Source organism: Ischnura elegans, chromosome 5 (assembly GCF_921293095.1).
Source record: "Ischnura elegans chromosome 5, ioIscEleg1.1, whole genome shotgun sequence".
NCBI classification, from domain to species: Eukaryota; Metazoa; Arthropoda; class Insecta; order Odonata; family Coenagrionidae; genus Ischnura; species Ischnura elegans.
The window spans coordinates 79,342,523-79,362,538 of NC_060250.1; the positions used below are offsets into that span (position 1 = coordinate 79,342,523).

A 20,016-nucleotide genomic window follows, 5' to 3' on the forward strand; every position below is an offset into this window, starting at 1 on the left:
ATGCTTCACTTACATAACCGCATGCGGCCCAGCGGTTAATTTATTGCGAACCCCAGAGACTATAGAAAATATTCTATCGCGCCACACAATATAAAATATACATCGACACACTCGTCAAAAATAAACAATATCACAATAGCCTTGATTGATTGAACTTTTAAACCAATAATGGTTATAACACTTTGAAATTATTTGTTTTCCTTAATTTCATTGATGTGGTGGTAGAGTTACGTGGAGAATTGTGGTCCTCTGGACGCTACTTCGTTGGTGCCTGAGAAAAATGCTCGTCATATTTTTCCACGGAATCAAATACGACTGCCCGAGCTCGGGTCCCTGGTAGGAAATAAACATACCAAGGTATACTTGGGCCTGGCTTTCAAGAGTTAATATATGCTTTTTCCATAGTTAGGGAGCATGCATTTTTGGTCTAATGTACTTACGTAGCCTCGCTATAAAAAAGCGATTTAGCTACAATGGAGAGAATAGCAATTTTACGGTAAGAGATATGGATAAATTTTTTAATGCAACAGCCAGAACTATATATTTGTAAATTAATACCTTGCAATAAATATTAATATGTAATTACTATGACTATTCATCAAAAGTTATGCCAATTACGCTATTACTTAATGACTGATTTCATGGTTCAGCCTTTAATAGTCATTGAATCCAGAGATTACAGCACCCAATAGAGTTACTTACCGCTAGTCTGATGTAACTAGTATTACTGGAGTAAAATGTCCAAATTTTACTACGGGAGTAAAATTTGAACATTTTAATCCCGTATTTTCGCTGATGGGATTTTTCAAATTAAAGATACAGGTAAATGCTGACGAGGGCCAAATCTGTATATCTTGAAAACGCCACCAGGACAGCTTCCGTTACAAATAGCATGTCGTGAAATACGACAAGAAGACGTCAGTTTGAGCGAGTTTTATGCCTCTTCACATTTACTCCAGTCTCTACACGGATGAAATCTTTCAAATTAAAGATACAGGCCAATATTATAGTGCAATGCGAATGCAGGTTGACTAAGCCTAAATCTTGAAACTGCGACGATACCAACTGAAGTTACATATAAAATGTCGTGAAGAAAGGCGACCAGTTGAGTGAGAGTAGTGCGTCCTCTTCTCCTTTACTCCAGTCTTTTCGCGGATAAATTTATTCAAATTAAAGAAACAAGTCAATATTGACGAAGTCCAAATCTTGAAAATGGCACGATGACAGCTTAAGTTACAAGCAACATGTCGTGAAAGATACAAAAGATGACTAGTCGAGCTAGTATGACAATCCTCTTCGCACACCTCCGACAAACACGTGAAAAGGCCATGATAATCTTTTAATCATAGCGCTTAACACGAGCAGGCTTACTACCTCAATGGTGACTGAGCACATTTGTTTGAACGAATGATTTATTTCGCGTTCCGCAGGACTGCTTAGGAAGGCGTTTGCTAGAATGGTCGAGGGCATCGGAAAGCTGATTACGGTCGCAGATGGCATCGTATCCCGCAATGGCGCGTATTGGTGACATCATTTGCTGGACGAGCCGAGGCAAGACCTTCACGTGAGAGCACGCATCGCTGGGCACGCTCTATAAACCCTGCCCCGACGATGATTTAGGAAGCGGGAGAGTTGAGTAGGGAAGATTTGTAAATGAAGTCTGCTGTTCGCCCTAGGAGGGGAGGCAGTGGTCACGTAAGATAATTTCAAAAAGGACAGGAACGGAGCTAGGAGCAACAGCGTCGCAAAAGCATGATTTGTACGGGATCCCACGATTCAATCCACGATGATTAGAAAAGAGAATCCTGAAGTCGGCCCCTGAATGTGTTGTCAACCACCGCGCATTTGAATGGATTAACAAACGTCGACACTCGCGTCGTTTAAGGGCAAATTGATCCGAGTTTCACGGAGAAATAAGATATAATTAGGTGTATTAACCGAAACTTATACAATGATGGTTTGATCTATCAAATTCATTACTTTTCAATACTATTCCTCGCAATGAAAAACATTATACTGCAAAATATTGGAAAAAAAAGTGGATCACAATGCTTTCATCACCGCGCCGCGGACATTTTTGAAAACCAATTAAAATGCGGCCGAAGTAGCAACAGAAATAAGGCTGCTATGGGAAGGAATTGGGCAAATGGGTAGTCCCGTTGGTTGAGACGTAGAGAAGATTGAAAATGTTTCTGTTGGCCTTAGAGAGAGGCAGTGGTCACGTCGAATACTTTCAAAAAGGACAGGAACGGAACAAGTCAACCAACATGACAATCGATGTATTCGAACCTTGTAATTGGATTTTTATTGTCTTACACTGCGCTAAAATGATACCAACCATAAAATGGCGAGTATCACCGATTAATATTAACGAATATAACTTTTGATGGAGGAAGGATGCCATACCAATTAAAAATTACACATGCACTTTGTAATTACCATGAAAAACATTGCACCATGCAATGACTTTGTACGCCGACACGTTCACAGGTGTAAAGATACAGCAACATACAAAGTATTTGACACGAATCGGTAAGAAAGAGTATTCGGACTAGTTATGTTTACTCGACAGGGATTCGAAATACCGGATTTGGTCGGCGAGCCATCACACCAGATAGCCATCTAACTCAATTTGGAAGGAGATTTCTCATTAAAGCATTATGATTGGCTTTAAGCATCACATTTATGATTGGCTTTCTTCCCCTTTGTTGCGAAATATTCTCAACAGCGATGGAATAAACTTTTTATTGACTATAGAAACTCTAAAAAAAGTCATTTTGTCCCAAGTATGCAATAATGCAGAATTCCAATAACTGTAACCAGTAATTCACTTTGCCCTAAAAAATAAACAAATGCATATCTCCAAAAATTTGGATTTTTTTTAAACGCATGGTAGTTCTTTTTCAATGTTAACAAGTGCAAACGCAAAATATTCGAATACTCTTTCCGATATAAAATTAATTTTCTTTCACAATAAGCTCCGACCGCTTAAGAGTATTAATACAACGGGAAAATCCACCAGCAAAAACATTTTGCAAGATGGCTTTTCATCCTTCCGGCTTCAATTCGGCAACGTCTTTATTTCACAACATGGAAGTGGGTCAAGGAAAGGATAATGACGACTCTACATACGTCACAAGAACATAAGTATCAAGGATTCGTGCCAATTTGGGATCTTACATATGACTGCAGCGAGTCAAATTTATTAGCCAAAACAGGCCAAACTTTTCGCGCAGCCATTTGATTTAGGTCAACCTCTCCGCGAAAAAATCTTGTTCCTCATGGGCCCACGGTACAAACCCAGCGATGAGGTTTTATGTGAACCAATGAACCAATGTCTGAGAAAAGTGAACCAATGCCCCTGAGAAACTAACTTGTTCACCACACATTGTCTTATTCATGAACGAAACTCAAAAGCTCAATTCCATGAAGAGGAGTTAGTGTTAATAACTTTTTTAGATACCAACAATATTTTTGCATTTATTTTATTAAAAAAAAAACAATTTAAATTTCACGAAAAAAATGTAAGAAAGATTTTGTTCCAAGAAGAATGCCAACTGCCACGCTGCACTTAAATGTACCCGAGAAGAACATGCCAGTCATAATTAGTGGTTAAAATTTAGGACCTCAAGGTTACACGCTCTTCTTCTGACGAGCGTTACCTAACGATGTCTATAAGCTCTTTCACACCCTTATCTCCCCCAATTACCTAGTAGTATTTTTCCATGATTAACGATTTCCTAATCCTCCTCCTCGCAATGAATTCAATCGACTTCCACGCCTCTTTTATATTTTTATTGTCTTAACCCTTTCCCCGAAGTCTCCATGCACCTTCCTGTCGTCATCGAATTGGCCATTCTCTTCCACTATCATTTTTTCATATTCTACTCATATTAAGCCTTTATGTCACTTTATCAAGATTAGGTTGCGGCCTCAACCACCGTCGAGAATCTGCGACAATTTTTTACACTGTACCTACCCCTCGGTATCAAAAATGGTATAAATGTAGTTAAAAAATGTATAGTACGAGGAGAAGACACCCTAAGCAATGTTTTAAGGACAAAAAAGTTCTAAAGCATTTATTACCATATGCTTACCCGTAAAGCATTTATTACCATATACTGCAACTGAAATTGAAAATATGAAAGGTCTCTGCTTTCATTTGTCACCTCAATTCAAAATATTCATCAGCATTAACTACTAATATACACACTTTGAACGTATTTATAGCCGTTCCAAATATAATCACGACATAAAATCATTAAGAATCAAAAAGTATAAAAGGTCATTCAAATATCACACCAATCAAAAAAATGTAAAAATAAAAAAAATTAGAAAGTTTTACCGCAACGATAATTAAGTAATTGATTCACTATAGTTTATTCTCACGCAGTTTTCCAATTTTTTTCCCCCAGTGAAAGTCATACACGAAGGGTATATTAATTTGTTATTCATAGGAGCCGCAGGAAAGTGTTGTATTTTCCTCATAAATAAACTACAAGTCAAGGGGTAAAGCTTCCATTTCCAAAGTTTAGAGATCACGTGCTTCGATAATATATTCATAGAGTAAATGCAACTAAAAAGGTACACATCATTAGCATTCATGAAGAAAAATATCCGTTATAATAGAGCGCATTCCTGACGGAAATATCATCCAATAATTGTGTTCTCCGTGTCACTTGAGTAAACAGCAGAAATTAAATGCCTATACCTCAGGAACCATGATAAGTAAAAACATTCATAAAAAATAAATCTCCCTCAAATTACGAGGTAACAGAAAGTAAAATACCCCGAGGAAAACGTGAAATTTTATCCCTAAAAAATAACAGCCCAAAACATTTTTTCAGCAATAGGCTATGTTGAATTTAGATGATTATTTGTACTAAAATTCACCAACACAATTAGCACATATTTATAGCCGTTCAAAATATAAGCAGAACACAAAATCATTAAGAACAAGGCGGAAACATGTAAGGTCATTAAAATGTCACTTCAATAAAAAAATATGAGCATCAAAAAATCAAAAAGTTTAATCGTAACGATAATTAAGGTTTGCTTGTTAATGCTATGCTCTGTGAAGGACCAGCAGCCTGAAACTCAGAATTTCCTTCAGGGCTCGATGTAACGATCCGTACTGGAAACTGCTTAATTAACTCAGCAATCCTAACCTTTTATGAGCCAATATCGTTATTTTCCTTAATTTATAAAATCTTTTCAGCGCCTTTATTTGCTAATGATTGCCACTACTCTCCCGTATTGAATTTTGTTTCAGTAATTGCGAAACCTGTTGAATTTGGATCTTCCATAGTTTATTCGAAAGACATCTCATAAAACTAATTTTTAATGAAATGTGAACTACTTATAGGATACTTTACGTACTAGTACGTTCTTGTGAATACAATCAAAGGCGGATCGACTCAATAATTTTCTCTATGATTGATGCCGTTTGACAGCTGACACGTAAGTGATGAGATCATACTCAATACTATCTCGTCTGCTGATATAATGGCATTCCATCCGAGAATCGCTAAGGAAATCCCAGAAGCTTACGTCCACGTTTGTTTTGAATTGCTTATCTTTCCTGGTTGGGCAACTAACCTAACACAGACGGGAGGACGAGGAAAAATCCTTCAATACTTAGACGCATCAATCCTAGAGAACGCACCAATCATAGCAGCAAAGCCAGAGAACCTTGGAGACAATGTCTTCCACGAAACTAAGATATTACGCACATAACGTACAGCATGTTCCTTTCCATAAGATAAGGTAAGCTAAGATAAGGATAAGCGTCTGTCATGCCAACCACAATTCATCACTAGCATTGAATTTAATGATATAACTTACGAATGCGTTAATCCCCTTGTAACGGTCGTATTTTGCTTTTTTTTCGCGAAGAATTAGTCGTTCACAACTTCTTCTATCACATTGATATTTCTGGGTTACATGGAATTAAATCTTGATAGATTTCGCATGCATGTAAAAAATACAAAGATTTAAAATTTGAGAAAATACAGAGGACTTTTTGTATCTTGAGAACAAGCAAATGTTGAATGCGTTCTGCTCTCTATGCTTTGAAAATTGAAAAATGATAGCGTTAGTGTTTATAGCTAGTGGGTCAATCTCCAATAAACGTACATTTTCTACGGGCAACATTTAAACAAATTAATTTTTGTTTATTGAGAACCAAAATTGTGTAAATACTGTTTGTCAATCATACAATCTAATGACGTAAGTGGCAGAGATCGTTAGTAATATTTGTACACTATTTTATTTTTACTTTTGTGCTATCTACGGACATAATATGTATGCAGTCCACGGACATAGCAGAAGAGGAATATTGTGTTTACTCACGAGAAAACTTTTTTAAAATTTGTCAATTAACATTCTCTAACTAGCCTTAGTGTAGGTATCATCTTGTCCGTTACCATCCGTCATATCCATGGACTGCAGATTTCACGAAAATGACGTCTACGGACATGACGATTTCCTCTAAATTAGGATATAGTTGGGACTTACAATAAGTTAAGGCACTGTCCTTACTACATTGAACTTGCATTTTACATCTGCAAAAGATATTTCAATTGTAATTAGTAAAAGATTTTACTTCCACTAATTTTTACCTGCCCACGGACATGACTGATGATCTTGGCTCTTTCAAAAAACTGAACCAAAATTTTTCCTCCAGCGTTAAAACATTCTCTAAAGCAAGTATAAACTCAAACAATCCAATATAGCTGTGAATATCTTTTTATACACTGTTTGTTCAGGGCTGCCACCATATCCTATGAATAATTCCCCCTTTTTTCTTTGTTCCACGGTCATTGCTTTTTTTCGATAGGACAAATGTTTTTTTTATATTTTATAATAAATATTATAAAATAAAATCAACCCAAAAAGACCATTTTCAAATGTTTATATTGTTGTAACTTGTTTAATTGTAGATTTTATAATACACTATTTCGTAAAGGTTTTTAATGCAATAAACACCTCTTCGAAAATCTATGTGGGACTGTCCAAGGACATGACGAATCATAGTCTATGGACATTAAATTTTGGGAAAATAATTTTTTTTCTTTGATAATTTGTCACTTAAATTATTAAAAGGGTGCATAAAATTATATGCCACTTTATTTTTGATTAACCAGTTTTGGTTTTTTTTATGGAAGTCCATGGACATAATTACGTACGATTGTGGGAGAATGACTCTAGTAATACGACACGAACCGACCGATCGAACGGGAGTGATGCTTGACCTCAAGAATGATAAAAATACGAAAAAAAAGGAAACGACCTCACGACATATCCCTAGAGGGTAGAAAAATTATTGCCACCGTTCACCATTGAATTCATTATACCGATTGAGAAGAAGGTTCCACTTATAAGAGAGCAGCATCAAGATTTCCCACGCCATCAGCGACAAGTGATTGATATACCTCACTGACGAAGAAGTGCTCGATTTACTGGTAAATTTCATTTAAAAAGAGTTGAAAATGTCTGAAACGTATAACGTCAAGCTAACATGGTCCTCAAACCAAGTGGGATCATGCTTCATCACACGCGCTATAAAATCCTCGCTTGAAATGGTTGAAATGACCCTGAAAGCGCAAAACGTAACCACGATTTCTTAAATAGCACTTTTTGAGTTTATAAATAGTATTCACTTGCACGGTAATGTTGTAGTATTTATTTAAAAGCATTTCCCGGTAAGTTTGAAATTAATACAACAGCTAGTTAGGGATGGGATGGTTCTATTCTTACACGGTTACATCCGTTCTTGAGCTTAGGACAAGAATCGGAGTCGAAGCAAAAAAAAGTACCGAAATAATTAACGCGAGACCCTATTTCAAAACTTTTATAGCGCGCAATTTACAGTGCAAAATTTTAATAAAGCGATAAACATAAAATGATGTGAAGTGGATCCAATCACTAGCGTTGTAATTTCATGTGTTATTTTAGGCAGATTCCGTTTAACTTAAAAAAAATTATTTACAGCTTTACAAAATTATTAAATGAAAATAAAACACTTGGTCAAGAACTCAAACGAAGACCAAATAGCAGTAACAGAACGGAAATCCACACCGCAGTAAAGCGGAAACCCCCAAACCTCACAATTAATTTATCCCCAATGTGTCGATGAAACGCAGCCCATCTACTGAACCGAAGTTTTCCCGCAATCGAATTGAAACAGGAAGTTACTAACGAGTACATATTTGCGGTGCCCTTCTTCGGTTTTCCCGCTTAGGTCAATTACGGAGAAATACTGCGAATACGAATTTATTGAATACCAAATACTATTTCTACCACATCATCTCGATTCTACGTATTCAATCACAGTAAACGCAGCAGTTACGACGTGGTATTAGAGGCTTAATTACATCATATTCTACATACTTGGGCACCGCAAAGAAAACTGTTTGATTATCGCGGATATTTTTTGTGCGCACGATTTGGACTGCTTGTCGCATCTTATGCTCACCAGCCCACGCCACTTTGATCGGTACAGTCCTCCAATTTCCACAGAGGAGGAGGACGCCTCGGAAGATTAACTGGCTAAAGCATTCGACAGGAAATCGGGATATCCGGGTTCGAATCCCGGCCAGTCTCTCTCAAATAAAGGATCTCATCGTTCACATTGAACTCTGATCATCGTAGTGTCATGTTTAAGGTACTTACTTAAAATCACATACCTTTGTGTCATTCATCGTGTATAATGACATGTTTAATTTGACGCCAAATATACTACAGGTGAATGATATTTTTCTTTGTGGATTTTTCACATCGAGGATATTATTCAACCACCCTTTAAACGGAAATTTGATGTCTCTTTCACCACATCGGAGTCATATCCGCCAATTACTACTTTTTGCTTCCGATCACTCAATATCGTCACATATTAGAAGTTTTTTTTACATTCATGTTGATATTAGCAATTGCTTTATGCTGTGGAATAGTAAAAACAATAGCATTAATACCTTGTTCATCTTAGAATAAATTCCATATCCATTACAACTTTATGGGAATGCACACCTTATGGTGATACGCAGTGAAACGACTTGATCAGCTCAAGCCATCAACATTGACTTGATCAACTACCTGAATAACAATAAGTGAACAAGATCAACCTTAACAAAACATCAAGAGAATGTTATGGACAATATGCTTATGAAACGATGTGAACTATGTTATGAGCTAAAGTAATGACAGAAAATCTCATTTGTAAAAGAGCCCTGGCGCAGGGGAAGGGTGGGTCGGTTTGTGGCCTCACCAGGGCCAGATCAAACAAGACAAGATACCTCTCCGTGCTCCGTTCTTAAGTCCGTGAGTTGGTTTGAGAGTAGAGCTCATCCCGGACAAAGCAATATCGAGTGAGTTCACTAAGTCTGGGTAGGGAGGGCAGTTCTTTTTCTTGAGTCTCTTCGTACCTTGGGATTTACATTTTTTATGATATGTTAAGGCTTCGTCCGGAATTTGACCATTCGCCCACCTCAAAGCTCCACATGCTAAGCCACCACGATGTCCATTATAATGATTTTTTCTAATTTTTTACAGGAAACACCTAGTGGCTGAGGAAAATCAAACAGTGACTCCCAACTGAAGTCGTGAACAAATCATAAGAAGGTAGTTCCGAAGGAATCCCTCGTATCCGAAAAAAAGGCTAGCAGAAGAAACCGAAAAAGGGAATAAGAAAGGAAGGGAGAAGTGAGCATTTTGATCCCGGGAGGGTTCAGAGCGGGCATCGGGCAGCAGTAGTCAGCGCGGAAGTGGTGATCCGGGAGGGAGGCAGGCGAAGGCCAAGCACGGACCGGGACCAGCCAGCGTGACTCGCCACAACCATGTGTCTTCGCATCGAGAGTGGAGGCCGCCTTGGAGGCGCGTTTCATGAGCAGGGCAAGCAGAAGAGGGGACGAGGGACGGGCGGGTGGCGGGGATGGGGGACACAGGAGGCGAAGAAAGCGACTGGTGAGTACACGCCGACCACTCGGGACTTACAATACTACTCTTATGATTTACTAAAATTGGTAAATTATTGGGAGCAAAAAACTTTCTAACAATTAAACTATTCGATACCCATGAAGTCGAACATTTTACGATCATCAACTGGTAAATGCAATTACCACTACCCATAAAAAACATCCGTTTAATGGAAGGACAGTATTCAACGAATGTCATTTTAGAGTGGGTTAATATGTCGCAACCAGTGGACGTCTAAAGAGTGTCGCCCAAGCATGATCTCTCGAAACCACTCGGGACTGTAATAAATTATTGGGAGCAAGAAAATTACTATCAATTACATGATCTGTTGTATGACATACTAAGTCAAACACATTTTTAGGATCATCGTAAATGCAAATACCAATGCCAATTTTTTTATATACTATGAATTAGGAGGGCAAGTTTCCACTAACTGTCGTCTTCGAATGCGCGAATATTTCTAAACCGGTGGTCGTCTATAAAACAGTTTTAAATAGTGAAAAATTTCTATTTTATTCGAAACTAGAAAAAGGAGAAGTTCCAACGCATCAATGAAAGTACCTCAATCAATATGGGTTTCTTTGGGAGTTGATGATTAAGAATAGTAAAAATATTGCCTTTACTAAATATATTACACCACATATTGCCAAATTTTGGATGGTGATTTCATCTCGTTTATAGTAATGGCGAAGAAAAAATAAATTACCGAAACTGGTTTACTGGTGAACGGTAAATAGTTGGCACTGCGGAAATAATAACTGGTAAGGTCGTCAGGAAATTTCTTTGTTACGCCTCTTAAAAAAAAAAAAAAACTACATGCATCAGCCCAGGATGATTCAATCCTGGTTACACCCTAGCCTTCACCTAGTTGGATACACCAAAAATCATAAAAAAAATAAAAAAAGCTTTCCCTGGCACATTAGCTACCTGCTTTCGCCAAGTACACCTGAGTTTGTTATTACGTCAAAATGACGCGACTTTCGTGGCTCGTAAGCTTCGTTCCCTTACGGAATAGGGCCCGAGTACGGAGGCAAGGGGAAGGGAAAGCGGTAGGAATGGGGGGGGGGGAGTTTTGGGGGAGGGCAGGAAAGCGACAGGTGAGTGTGGGCGAGGGATGATGTCAGAACCCCTTTGCCTTTTAGTTTTACGACCGACTTCCCAACGCTCCCGCGCGGTTAAGAGGAGGAAACAGTTGTAAATCCCCCCAAAAAAAACAACGCCAAGGAGGGGTGGAGGTCGGACAGTGTAATGATTACGGACGACGTTTCCCCGAAGCGACAATGCCTCCCCAACGGAGCTTCAGTCTCTCGAATTTGAACCTTTTAAAATATGTGCGATCTAATTTTAGAAGGCACACGGGAAAGTTCTCTCTCAAGAGCTATTATTTCTAGAAGCAGGAATGATGTATCGACGAATTTTATAGGGGTTCTCTGTCTCCTGGTGCGTTGCATTCTCTTCAAAACACAACGAGGAATAGATGAGCTGAGGGCATCACGTGAACGGGATCCTGCGGATACAGTCGTATGGCGAGTTTCTCGAAAACAACAGAGCGGAGGAAGGCGCAGCATAATTTACAACAATGGGGTCCAAGGACAAATGAAATACTCGAATTACGTGGTCCATGGGTAGGTTGACATGGATATGATTCTCTACTACACGTAGAAACAAATACGGAGAAATAACGATGCACCGAAGGTCTCCAATGATATCTCCGATGATGAACAAGATAAGAAAGAATTTCCGTAGGAGCACTCTGAAACAGTTTGTGAAAATATTGAAATGGTGGCATAGTAGCACATTTGAGCAGGAATGATGAAGCTACGACTTCAGAATTTTAGTCACCAAACCCTCTCATCTTAATGAAGTCAAAATATAAACCAATTTTTTTACATTAAAAATTATACGTAATACTAGTAAAATATGCAATGTCTAAAATAAACAAAAAAATAAATGTTAACTTTCATTTCACAATGAGGTTCCACCAAGTGAAGTTATCAAGTTTGCGACATGAAATCGTGCATTAACTGTCCTTCCATTAGTTAAACCACTCATTAAGGAGGACCAGAGGGTCAGCGAGTTTTCAATGTTCGTCACATTTTATTCCTATAAATTTGGTTAGGAATTTTGTCTTTGGCCGATACGTTTACTTCCTCAACTACTATCCCTTGAATCACTAGCTACAATTTTACTAACAACCACAAACTTTGATTCCACCAACTGTGGTAATTGCAACATGTGGAAAATGTTTTTACACCTTCTTCCAGGTGGCTATTGGGTAGAAATAGCAAATAACACGTGTAACCATGAACGAAAGTACAAAATTATAATCGCTGTCCAATATCTTTCAGCAGTAAAAAAATCTCTTTTACTTCGCTTCCGTCATTTATTAAGGGAGGTGGCACACTGCTTTTACCTTTTTGGGCCTCCCTGGTACATTGAAAACATAAATATATAGTATAGCCACGAGAAATCTCAATATTTTTCTTTAAAGAAACCATAAGAGAATCTGCACTCACGCAAATAAAGACACAAGTTAACCCATTTATTCAGAGGAATTACTTCGAAAGGAATTTCGGAAATGATGAGGACCGAATAAAAAAAGTAAATACCCGACGCAATAGTTTTGGTTTTTTAATTACCCATTAAATTCAAATCGTCAATAAAATATCTTGACTTCGCTACGGCTCATTGCCATCGGCGACTTTGATATCCCGAAAGGTGGGCCTCCGGAGCATGCAGACAAGACATTTACGTTGCATAAGTGCAAGGGGCGAGAGCACCTGAAATTCTATGGGATTAGGTCACCCGAGAACAACCAGTTGCACGGTCGACGCTTTAGAATGATCATCCACCACAAGTGCCAGTACAGTTACATATGCCTAGAACCAGGGTTGATAAAAATCATGTTTTTGTTTCAAAAAAATTATTTTTGTTGATTTTTTGATTTAAATCGGATTTTATTGATTTAAATGAGATTTTTATGATTCTCCATTCATCAAAAATTCAGTTATTTGCAATACTAACTATTTGGGCAGCATATTGGAGAATGATCGTTTGCAGAAACAATAAGAGGCAACATACTCTAAACTTAATACAACATTTAGTCAATCAGGGGAGAGAACTATGGAAATGCCAATGGTATCCAATTAAAAATTACACCGGCATAATATAAAATTGCCATTGGAAGTATCAAATGTGCTATATTATGCGGTTCTAAAGCATATGAAGTTTAGAACAATTCCGTAATTGCAACTTTGTATGGTGCCTACGCTTAGAAGTTAAATCAGAAAACAAATTTTTTTCAACGGATACACTAGTATTCTAACCAAAGCCATTTTTTTTAATTTTCATGTTACATGCATTCCTACAGTATCATTTCTATTTAAGAGCCACCATTGTGCTGATAACTGTCGATTCATTGTATTAATTAAGAAATAAAAATCAAAATTATACACTTACAGCTTCCTTTTCTTGACTCTTTAAAAATCAAACGTATAGATCACGTTATGATTTAAATCACCTGATTTTTTAAAATAAAAATCAAGTGATTTAAATCAAAGTGATTTAATTCACTCAACCCTGCCTAGAACCCATTCAAACAAAAGAAATTGTACAAATGAGAATAGATGAATACAAAACTAGGCATCACCATACCAAAACATATCTCATAGGCTCACCATTTTTTAAGTTCGAAGCCCTGAGGTCTTTCTCATGAATTGCGTTCGTAAATTAATCCACTTTCCCATCCTAACCACTTTGACTTCATCCTTAACACAATTATAGGCTATCCCCATTGCACAGAAATCTTCCATCCACGAAAATCCATTGAAATAGATACTTTATGAGTAAATTTAAACCTTCATAGCACAGTAATCCTTGTATAACACATTTGTACTTAGGTTAACATTCAAGAAAACACTTCAAACTAACGATTACAGAAAAAAGGCATTTCATACAATAAGTGCTTGAAAAATAAAAGAAATTCCTCACACGATGCAACTTTTAAAAAATTAGTGCGGCCGAAATCTATAAGGAAAAAATACTTTTGAACAAAACGCAGTGTGGCCGCAATAAATACAAATAATGGCCATGGACAAGAAAAATTTCGACGAAGCGTATGAAAGGAAATGTATGAGAGGAATTAATAAGTACTTTCATTCATCCCACCGATTCAGCTAAGTAAAAAGTTGCCATAAATATAACCAATCTTGCAGGTTACTTACGAAAGGAAACAAAATGTTGGATACTTTATGTCGAATCGCACCTAAAACACACAAAAATACTTGATCACCGTGAGACCACTGGACAATATAACTGGAAACCGGTTGAAGAACCAAATATAGAACAAAGAACCCTATGTTAATACCCCCATCGCATTCAATTCAGATTAATAAATACAACAAAAATAACATGTAACACGTTTGAACGCGAACCTATTTAGGCAAGCAAAAGGGATTGGCAAAAATTCTGAGTTACCAAGACTCAATTCGCGGCGCATAAATTCTTCAGAGAAATTAGCCGATCCAGAGACGGAAATCATCCAGAGAATTCTACGTCTCTCAGTCTTAAAGCAACACCCACAAAACAAAAGAACCACGGAGGATGAATAATTAATGCGAACGAATGTCTTTCTCGAAACGGGAAAATATTTTTAGACCTATAAAGGAGAGAATTCCGCGAAAGTTGAACTCGGCTGACGCAGAAATAACAAGGAAATCGAAATCATTGAAAAGGATACCAGAAGTTTTCCTTCTGTTTGTCATTTCATGACCCCGAGATATCATGCATATTACAATGACTAGAGATACAATTGTTCAAACCCGAAGAAACAATCACAGAATGGGAGACAATAACCTTCGAGGAGTCAGATCAAGTTGAATTTTAAGCAATTACGGCGACTATTACTTGCACAAATTCAATTACCTTTATATGTAACTCCTTCCTCAATTTCAGAGAAAAAAATATATTTACACCAAACGAAAAAAGATGCTACATTAATGTAAGTGACGGACACACAGATTTTTGAAATCACATTACAGTATATATGAGGTAAAGTTTTCCGAAAATGAATTATTCTTCACACTTGTTCCATCACCATGATTTTATGCACTCCGCGACATAAAAACTCAAATTCCACCCGGATAACTATGAAATCAATATAAAATTCAAGTAAACATGTGCATCAAAGTGATTTTATTTAACTAGATTAAATTATACATCGTGTGATTTAGCAATTTAATTTAGTTTTATATTAGCGATTATTTCATGAGAAATAATTGCTAAAATACAACTAAGTTACAGTCCCTTGGCTTCAATGAAACCGGAGTCGGTATAACAAAATCTAGAACAAAAGTTGGATCGTTTTTCTACCGAACACGCAATTTGAGGATGAAAGGAACAGGTTGATCCTGAACGAAGTTAAAGCATTCGTAAACTTACCACTGGTTGAAGAAAAGCTCGGAGTGTTCTCAACTAAGAGGAGTCTTTTACCCACCAAAACTCTCTGAGGCAGAATGACTGTTAAAGCATGACGCAAATGGGCAGGCCGTGGCGTGGAGTTCCTTTTCATCACTCCATCTCACACGAAGTTAAGGACGGAAAAGTTATGACCACGAAAATAAACGCGGCGAAATTGTGAGGTAAAACTTAATGAATAACGTAGGAGTGGAGTCACAGGTAGCAGGGAAAATCCTTGTTCTTTAATACTCATCTCTTATTTCGGGTGAAATAAGTGCGTCAGGGGGCAATTACGTTTTCAATGGGTCATTTCATGCATGCAACACAAGCAAGACATCACCAGGAACTACCACAATAGAACAACAGACCGAGACTGCTACAAAAAACACGGAGATGCTTTAACGCAAGCTCAATGTACCTAGAGCGCGTATGTTAATTCTGGAGACTCCGTCAACGACCCTTAATTAAGCTGCCTAATTGGAATTTTTGTTTTTAGCATGAAAATGAATTCTCTTATACTCCATTTAACTAATAAAAATAATATACAAATACAACACATAAATATTAATATGAAATTAATGCACGCATTTACATGTCAACAATAGTAGTAAGTCAACTATTTATACTCTTAGTAAGCAAACAATACGCCTTCGTTACTGACAGCGATGGTATAATAAATTTTGGTAACCGCTACGAGAAAAATATTGCATGCAGGACAAATAAGAACCCAGCCATGACAGCAATTTCCTAGATACCGAGCTACTGCGTTCATAAAAGCGGCTCCCAACACATAGGGCTCGAATTCTAGGAGTGACTTGGATTTAAAACAATAATTCCAATTCCTTTTAGAGGATTACATGGAGAGAAATTCAACTGAATACCTAGGAAAACATAGAAGAGGTAAACAATATAGAGTACTCTAGCAAAATTGAGAGCGGGCTAATGCTGAGGCTGTTTCCCTTCATGCTGCCTTATAGTCATTCCAACAGAGGACATATTCACTGGAACACTGATTATTAACGGGCCAAACATATAGGAATCATCCTGAAATCTTTTTTATCGATCGTCGTTCCTAGATCAGCCTTCAAAACATCGTTGCTCTTTCCTGCGTCTCCTTGGGAGTCACCACAGCTATACTAAAACGGAAATACCAACAAATTTAAGTTTATCCTCTTCCTGAGGGTATTGAGAATAGCTAAAGTCAAAGAGGCTACGTTTGCTAGACAGGTATTTAACATAAGTTTCTGATATGATCGAGTACGCGCCAGCCTGGTGGCTCTGGCTTACAATATAACAGTCGCAGAGCATACCACTCACCTCCTAGCAGCAATGGTACGGTTATACCAAGAGGTTGTAAACATACTGGAGACGGCACCACTGGTTTCGAGCGCGGAGCGAAGTGCGGCAGGAATGGGGGTGCTTGGGTAGGACAAGCCACGCCCACTTTGACCAAAACATTGACAATCCCAAAAGGGTAAATTCTTACTATTTGGTGAAATTTTTGGTCATAACTCGTTAATACGTTAAAATAGCATAGGAACCCACAATGTAAACCCTTTTTTTCTTACTTCATTGGTAGGCTTCGTGAAGTTATGATTCAAATATCTTTTCCCACGGAAAAATTATTATCAATCACCACGGTTACGTTCTACAACCAGCTCAGCTGAAAATAAAATTTTACGATAATGCACAAGTCATTTGCCTGCACTTATATTGGCATTTAATCTTATTATAGCCAAATACACCAACGAATGAAGTTCACCATGAAAAAATATTTGACTTAGCCGGGATTCGAACCCGAATCTCCCGATTGCCGGTCAGGCGTGTTAACCACTTCCACCACCAAGCCATTTTCTCAGTACGAACTTCGGGATGGGTTTTACCGAACAAGGTGCTGACGTTACAAGTCCACACTGTGGCACATGTGGCGAGGGTCGTTCTTACTAAGCCACTGTCGGGGTGTTGGGGGAAAAAACCCTTGCTTTGTCGCTGGTATACGACGACGAATTTCAAAGCACTGCAGGATCAAGTGACTTTGTACGCAGTCACGCGCATGGGTGAACCCCGAAAGTGGCTTGGTACGCACGACCCTCGCCACATGTGAAAAATGAAGAAAAAATTCCCATTCATGGAGGATCTGGTGAATGATATCAATGAAATAAAAAAATCCTCGAAGAGCAAGGAGACCCAGGGAAAGGAACTTCCCTCCTTGCTGTATCTGTGATATTCACACGCCTTTGGTCTAGTCCCGGAAGAGCACTACCTTCACCTATCAAAACAAAACTTCTCGTTGAATCACAGAGACACCTGACACAACAATGAACGTGAAAAAAGTACCAAACGGCAAAGACTCCCACATAGTGTATTATGCAATTAAACTTGGTTCCTTTTCATACTAATATAAATCAAAAATTCTAAAAATACACCGCAAAAAAGAAACACATACACTTCGCCTTAGTCTTAAAATATAAAAAACCAGAATTACAACCAGGGAGATCAATGAATGAGAAGAAAAACCAGACATCCGGAATAAAAAGAATAAAAAATGTCTGAGATTGATTAAAACTCAAGGGGTTTAATTTGACATCTCCACAGAATATGAAAAGCGCTCCCCTTGTTGGCACCGCTTGATTTTTTATAAAGAAAGAAAAAGGAATGGAATAAGGGGATATGAAAAATGACTGTGAAAACAAGGTCAAGAAAAATGAGGCGAAAAGGTACACCGCACAAGCAACAAACAGACCTACGCAGTGAAATGAAATCCGACAAACGGCCGGAAATGAAACTTTCTTGCCTAAAATAATTTTTAAATGACAAGGGTCCAAAGAATATGGGCAAACTCTGCGGAATGGGGATGCAGAAACACAAAAGATGGCTAATTTTTACTCGAAAAACGAGCTTACACTTAAAATGTGTTTTCGCTGACGGCAAAAAACGAAAGTCCTTAAAAGTGCAAGAATAGCTACATGAATTTGGTTCGCAATGACAACCCCTGTTTTAAGTATCGCATTTTCATATCCTCTACAATATCGTAACTTCGATCGTTTTATACAGAGCTTGCCACACAAATTCTTCTCGTAGCACAACATTGGACATTGCCTATTAAGGAGAGTCCGATAAATTTGAGGCTTTTTGTATCGACTCAAGCAGAGGTGCTAGGTTGAGCAAGAAAGGAATTGCTGACAACGGTTGACAGAATCCCAGAGTCGTATTTAGCCTGCTCCTGAAGAAAGGCGCCAAGAGGGCTACAACTTAGCGTTCACTCCAACCCAAGGATTGCTCAGCCTTAAGTATTTACATTGACACAGAACCGAAGCAGAGATTCCGATCCCCAGAGAAAAAACATGATATGACTTTTATCATTGTATTTTTATTATTATCTGTTTTCCCCGTAAACGGCGCCAACATAGCCTTTTACTACGGGGATTATTCAGCAATTAACAATGAACGATCAACGATCAAAAACACCCGTGTCCTGGAAGACCCAGGCGAAACTCGACCCAGGATCTTCTGTTTGGTAGTAAAGAACTCTACCTCGCTGCCACCGAGGTCTACAATTTTTTCATTTAGTACTAATCATTTCGAAGATATATATAATAGTTTTATAAAGAAATCTTCCTCGGAATGTAATTACTAGTATAACAAAAACTCGCAGATATTTCATCAGAGCGATGAATCAAAGTATTGATTTGGCTTCGCATTAGCGTGAAATCTCCGGCAGCAATAAGCTACTTGGTTTTTACGATCATACAAACGAAAACGTTAAATCCATTTGACACCATCAGAGTATCGAGCTATTTCTAAGAGATACATAAGTTAATAATGAAAACGTTATGATGATGATGATTATATCACCTTGTCACGCCGCATTTTTAACAAAAATTAGTACATTACTTTTTTGATAGAAAAACAACATTGCCACTATCTATGAAATAACCTATAGAGGCTAATATTTGCACGAGCCGAAAATTGCAACACCCATTTTAACTCCCGTTCATCTCACAAACGGATGTTGAAACTGAAGAGAGTTCCAAGAAGCACACTAGCAGGAAAATAGTTTATATGGGTAAAATCATTTAACTATTTTTTAGGATTACTTTAATTAATTGTGTTACTTGCATTCGTATTATTCCCAAAATGTTGTTTTGCGAGCCCTGGTAAAAGAATTTCAACGGTGAACCAAGTGCCGGCGGTCCCTCCTCATTCTGTGCATCCCTGATTTATCTTGCCATACTAAAAAAATCGCTAATAAGAGAATGCATAATCCTTCACAGTCTCTTTAATCTAAAACGATATGTAAACAATGGCTCAAAAATGTAGACCTTTGCGTTTCATAAAATAACATTGATAAAATATTGACCAAACAAAAGGATTCACTGCTGCTACCAAATATTTCAACGCCAAAAAGGTGAAAATTTCTCCTCCCGGATGTTTTCCTTTGAACCCGCCTTTCATGCAAAATGCATGGCGGCCTGAAAATTCGCCTTCAAAAATACAAAGGACTGACCATCCACAGGTACATGGTTAACATATATAGGTAGTCAACTAGGTCATTTAAAATTTTACGATGACCACATCACGTGAAAG

The 20,016-nt window shown here is 37.8% G+C and overlaps 2 protein-coding genes across 2 annotated transcripts in view; one reads left to right on the plus strand and one right to left on the minus strand.

Moving 5' to 3' along the window:
- The window catches only part of LOC124159105 (DNA ligase 3), a 203,857-nt gene that overhangs the window by 135,836 nt on the left and 48,005 nt on the right, over nucleotides 1-20,016 (minus strand). The gene's annotated exons all lie outside the window — the stretch shown is intronic.
- The window catches only part of LOC124159107, a 112,032-nt gene that overhangs the window by 43,054 nt on the left and 48,962 nt on the right, over nucleotides 1-20,016 (plus strand). The window contains exon 2 of the mRNA XM_046534657.1: nucleotides 9,550-9,960. Within this exon, the coding sequence (XP_046390613.1) occupies nucleotides 9,834-9,960 (127 nt within the window). The 5' untranslated portion in view covers nucleotides 9,550-9,833. The remainder of the gene's footprint in view (nucleotides 1-9,549; nucleotides 9,961-20,016) is intronic.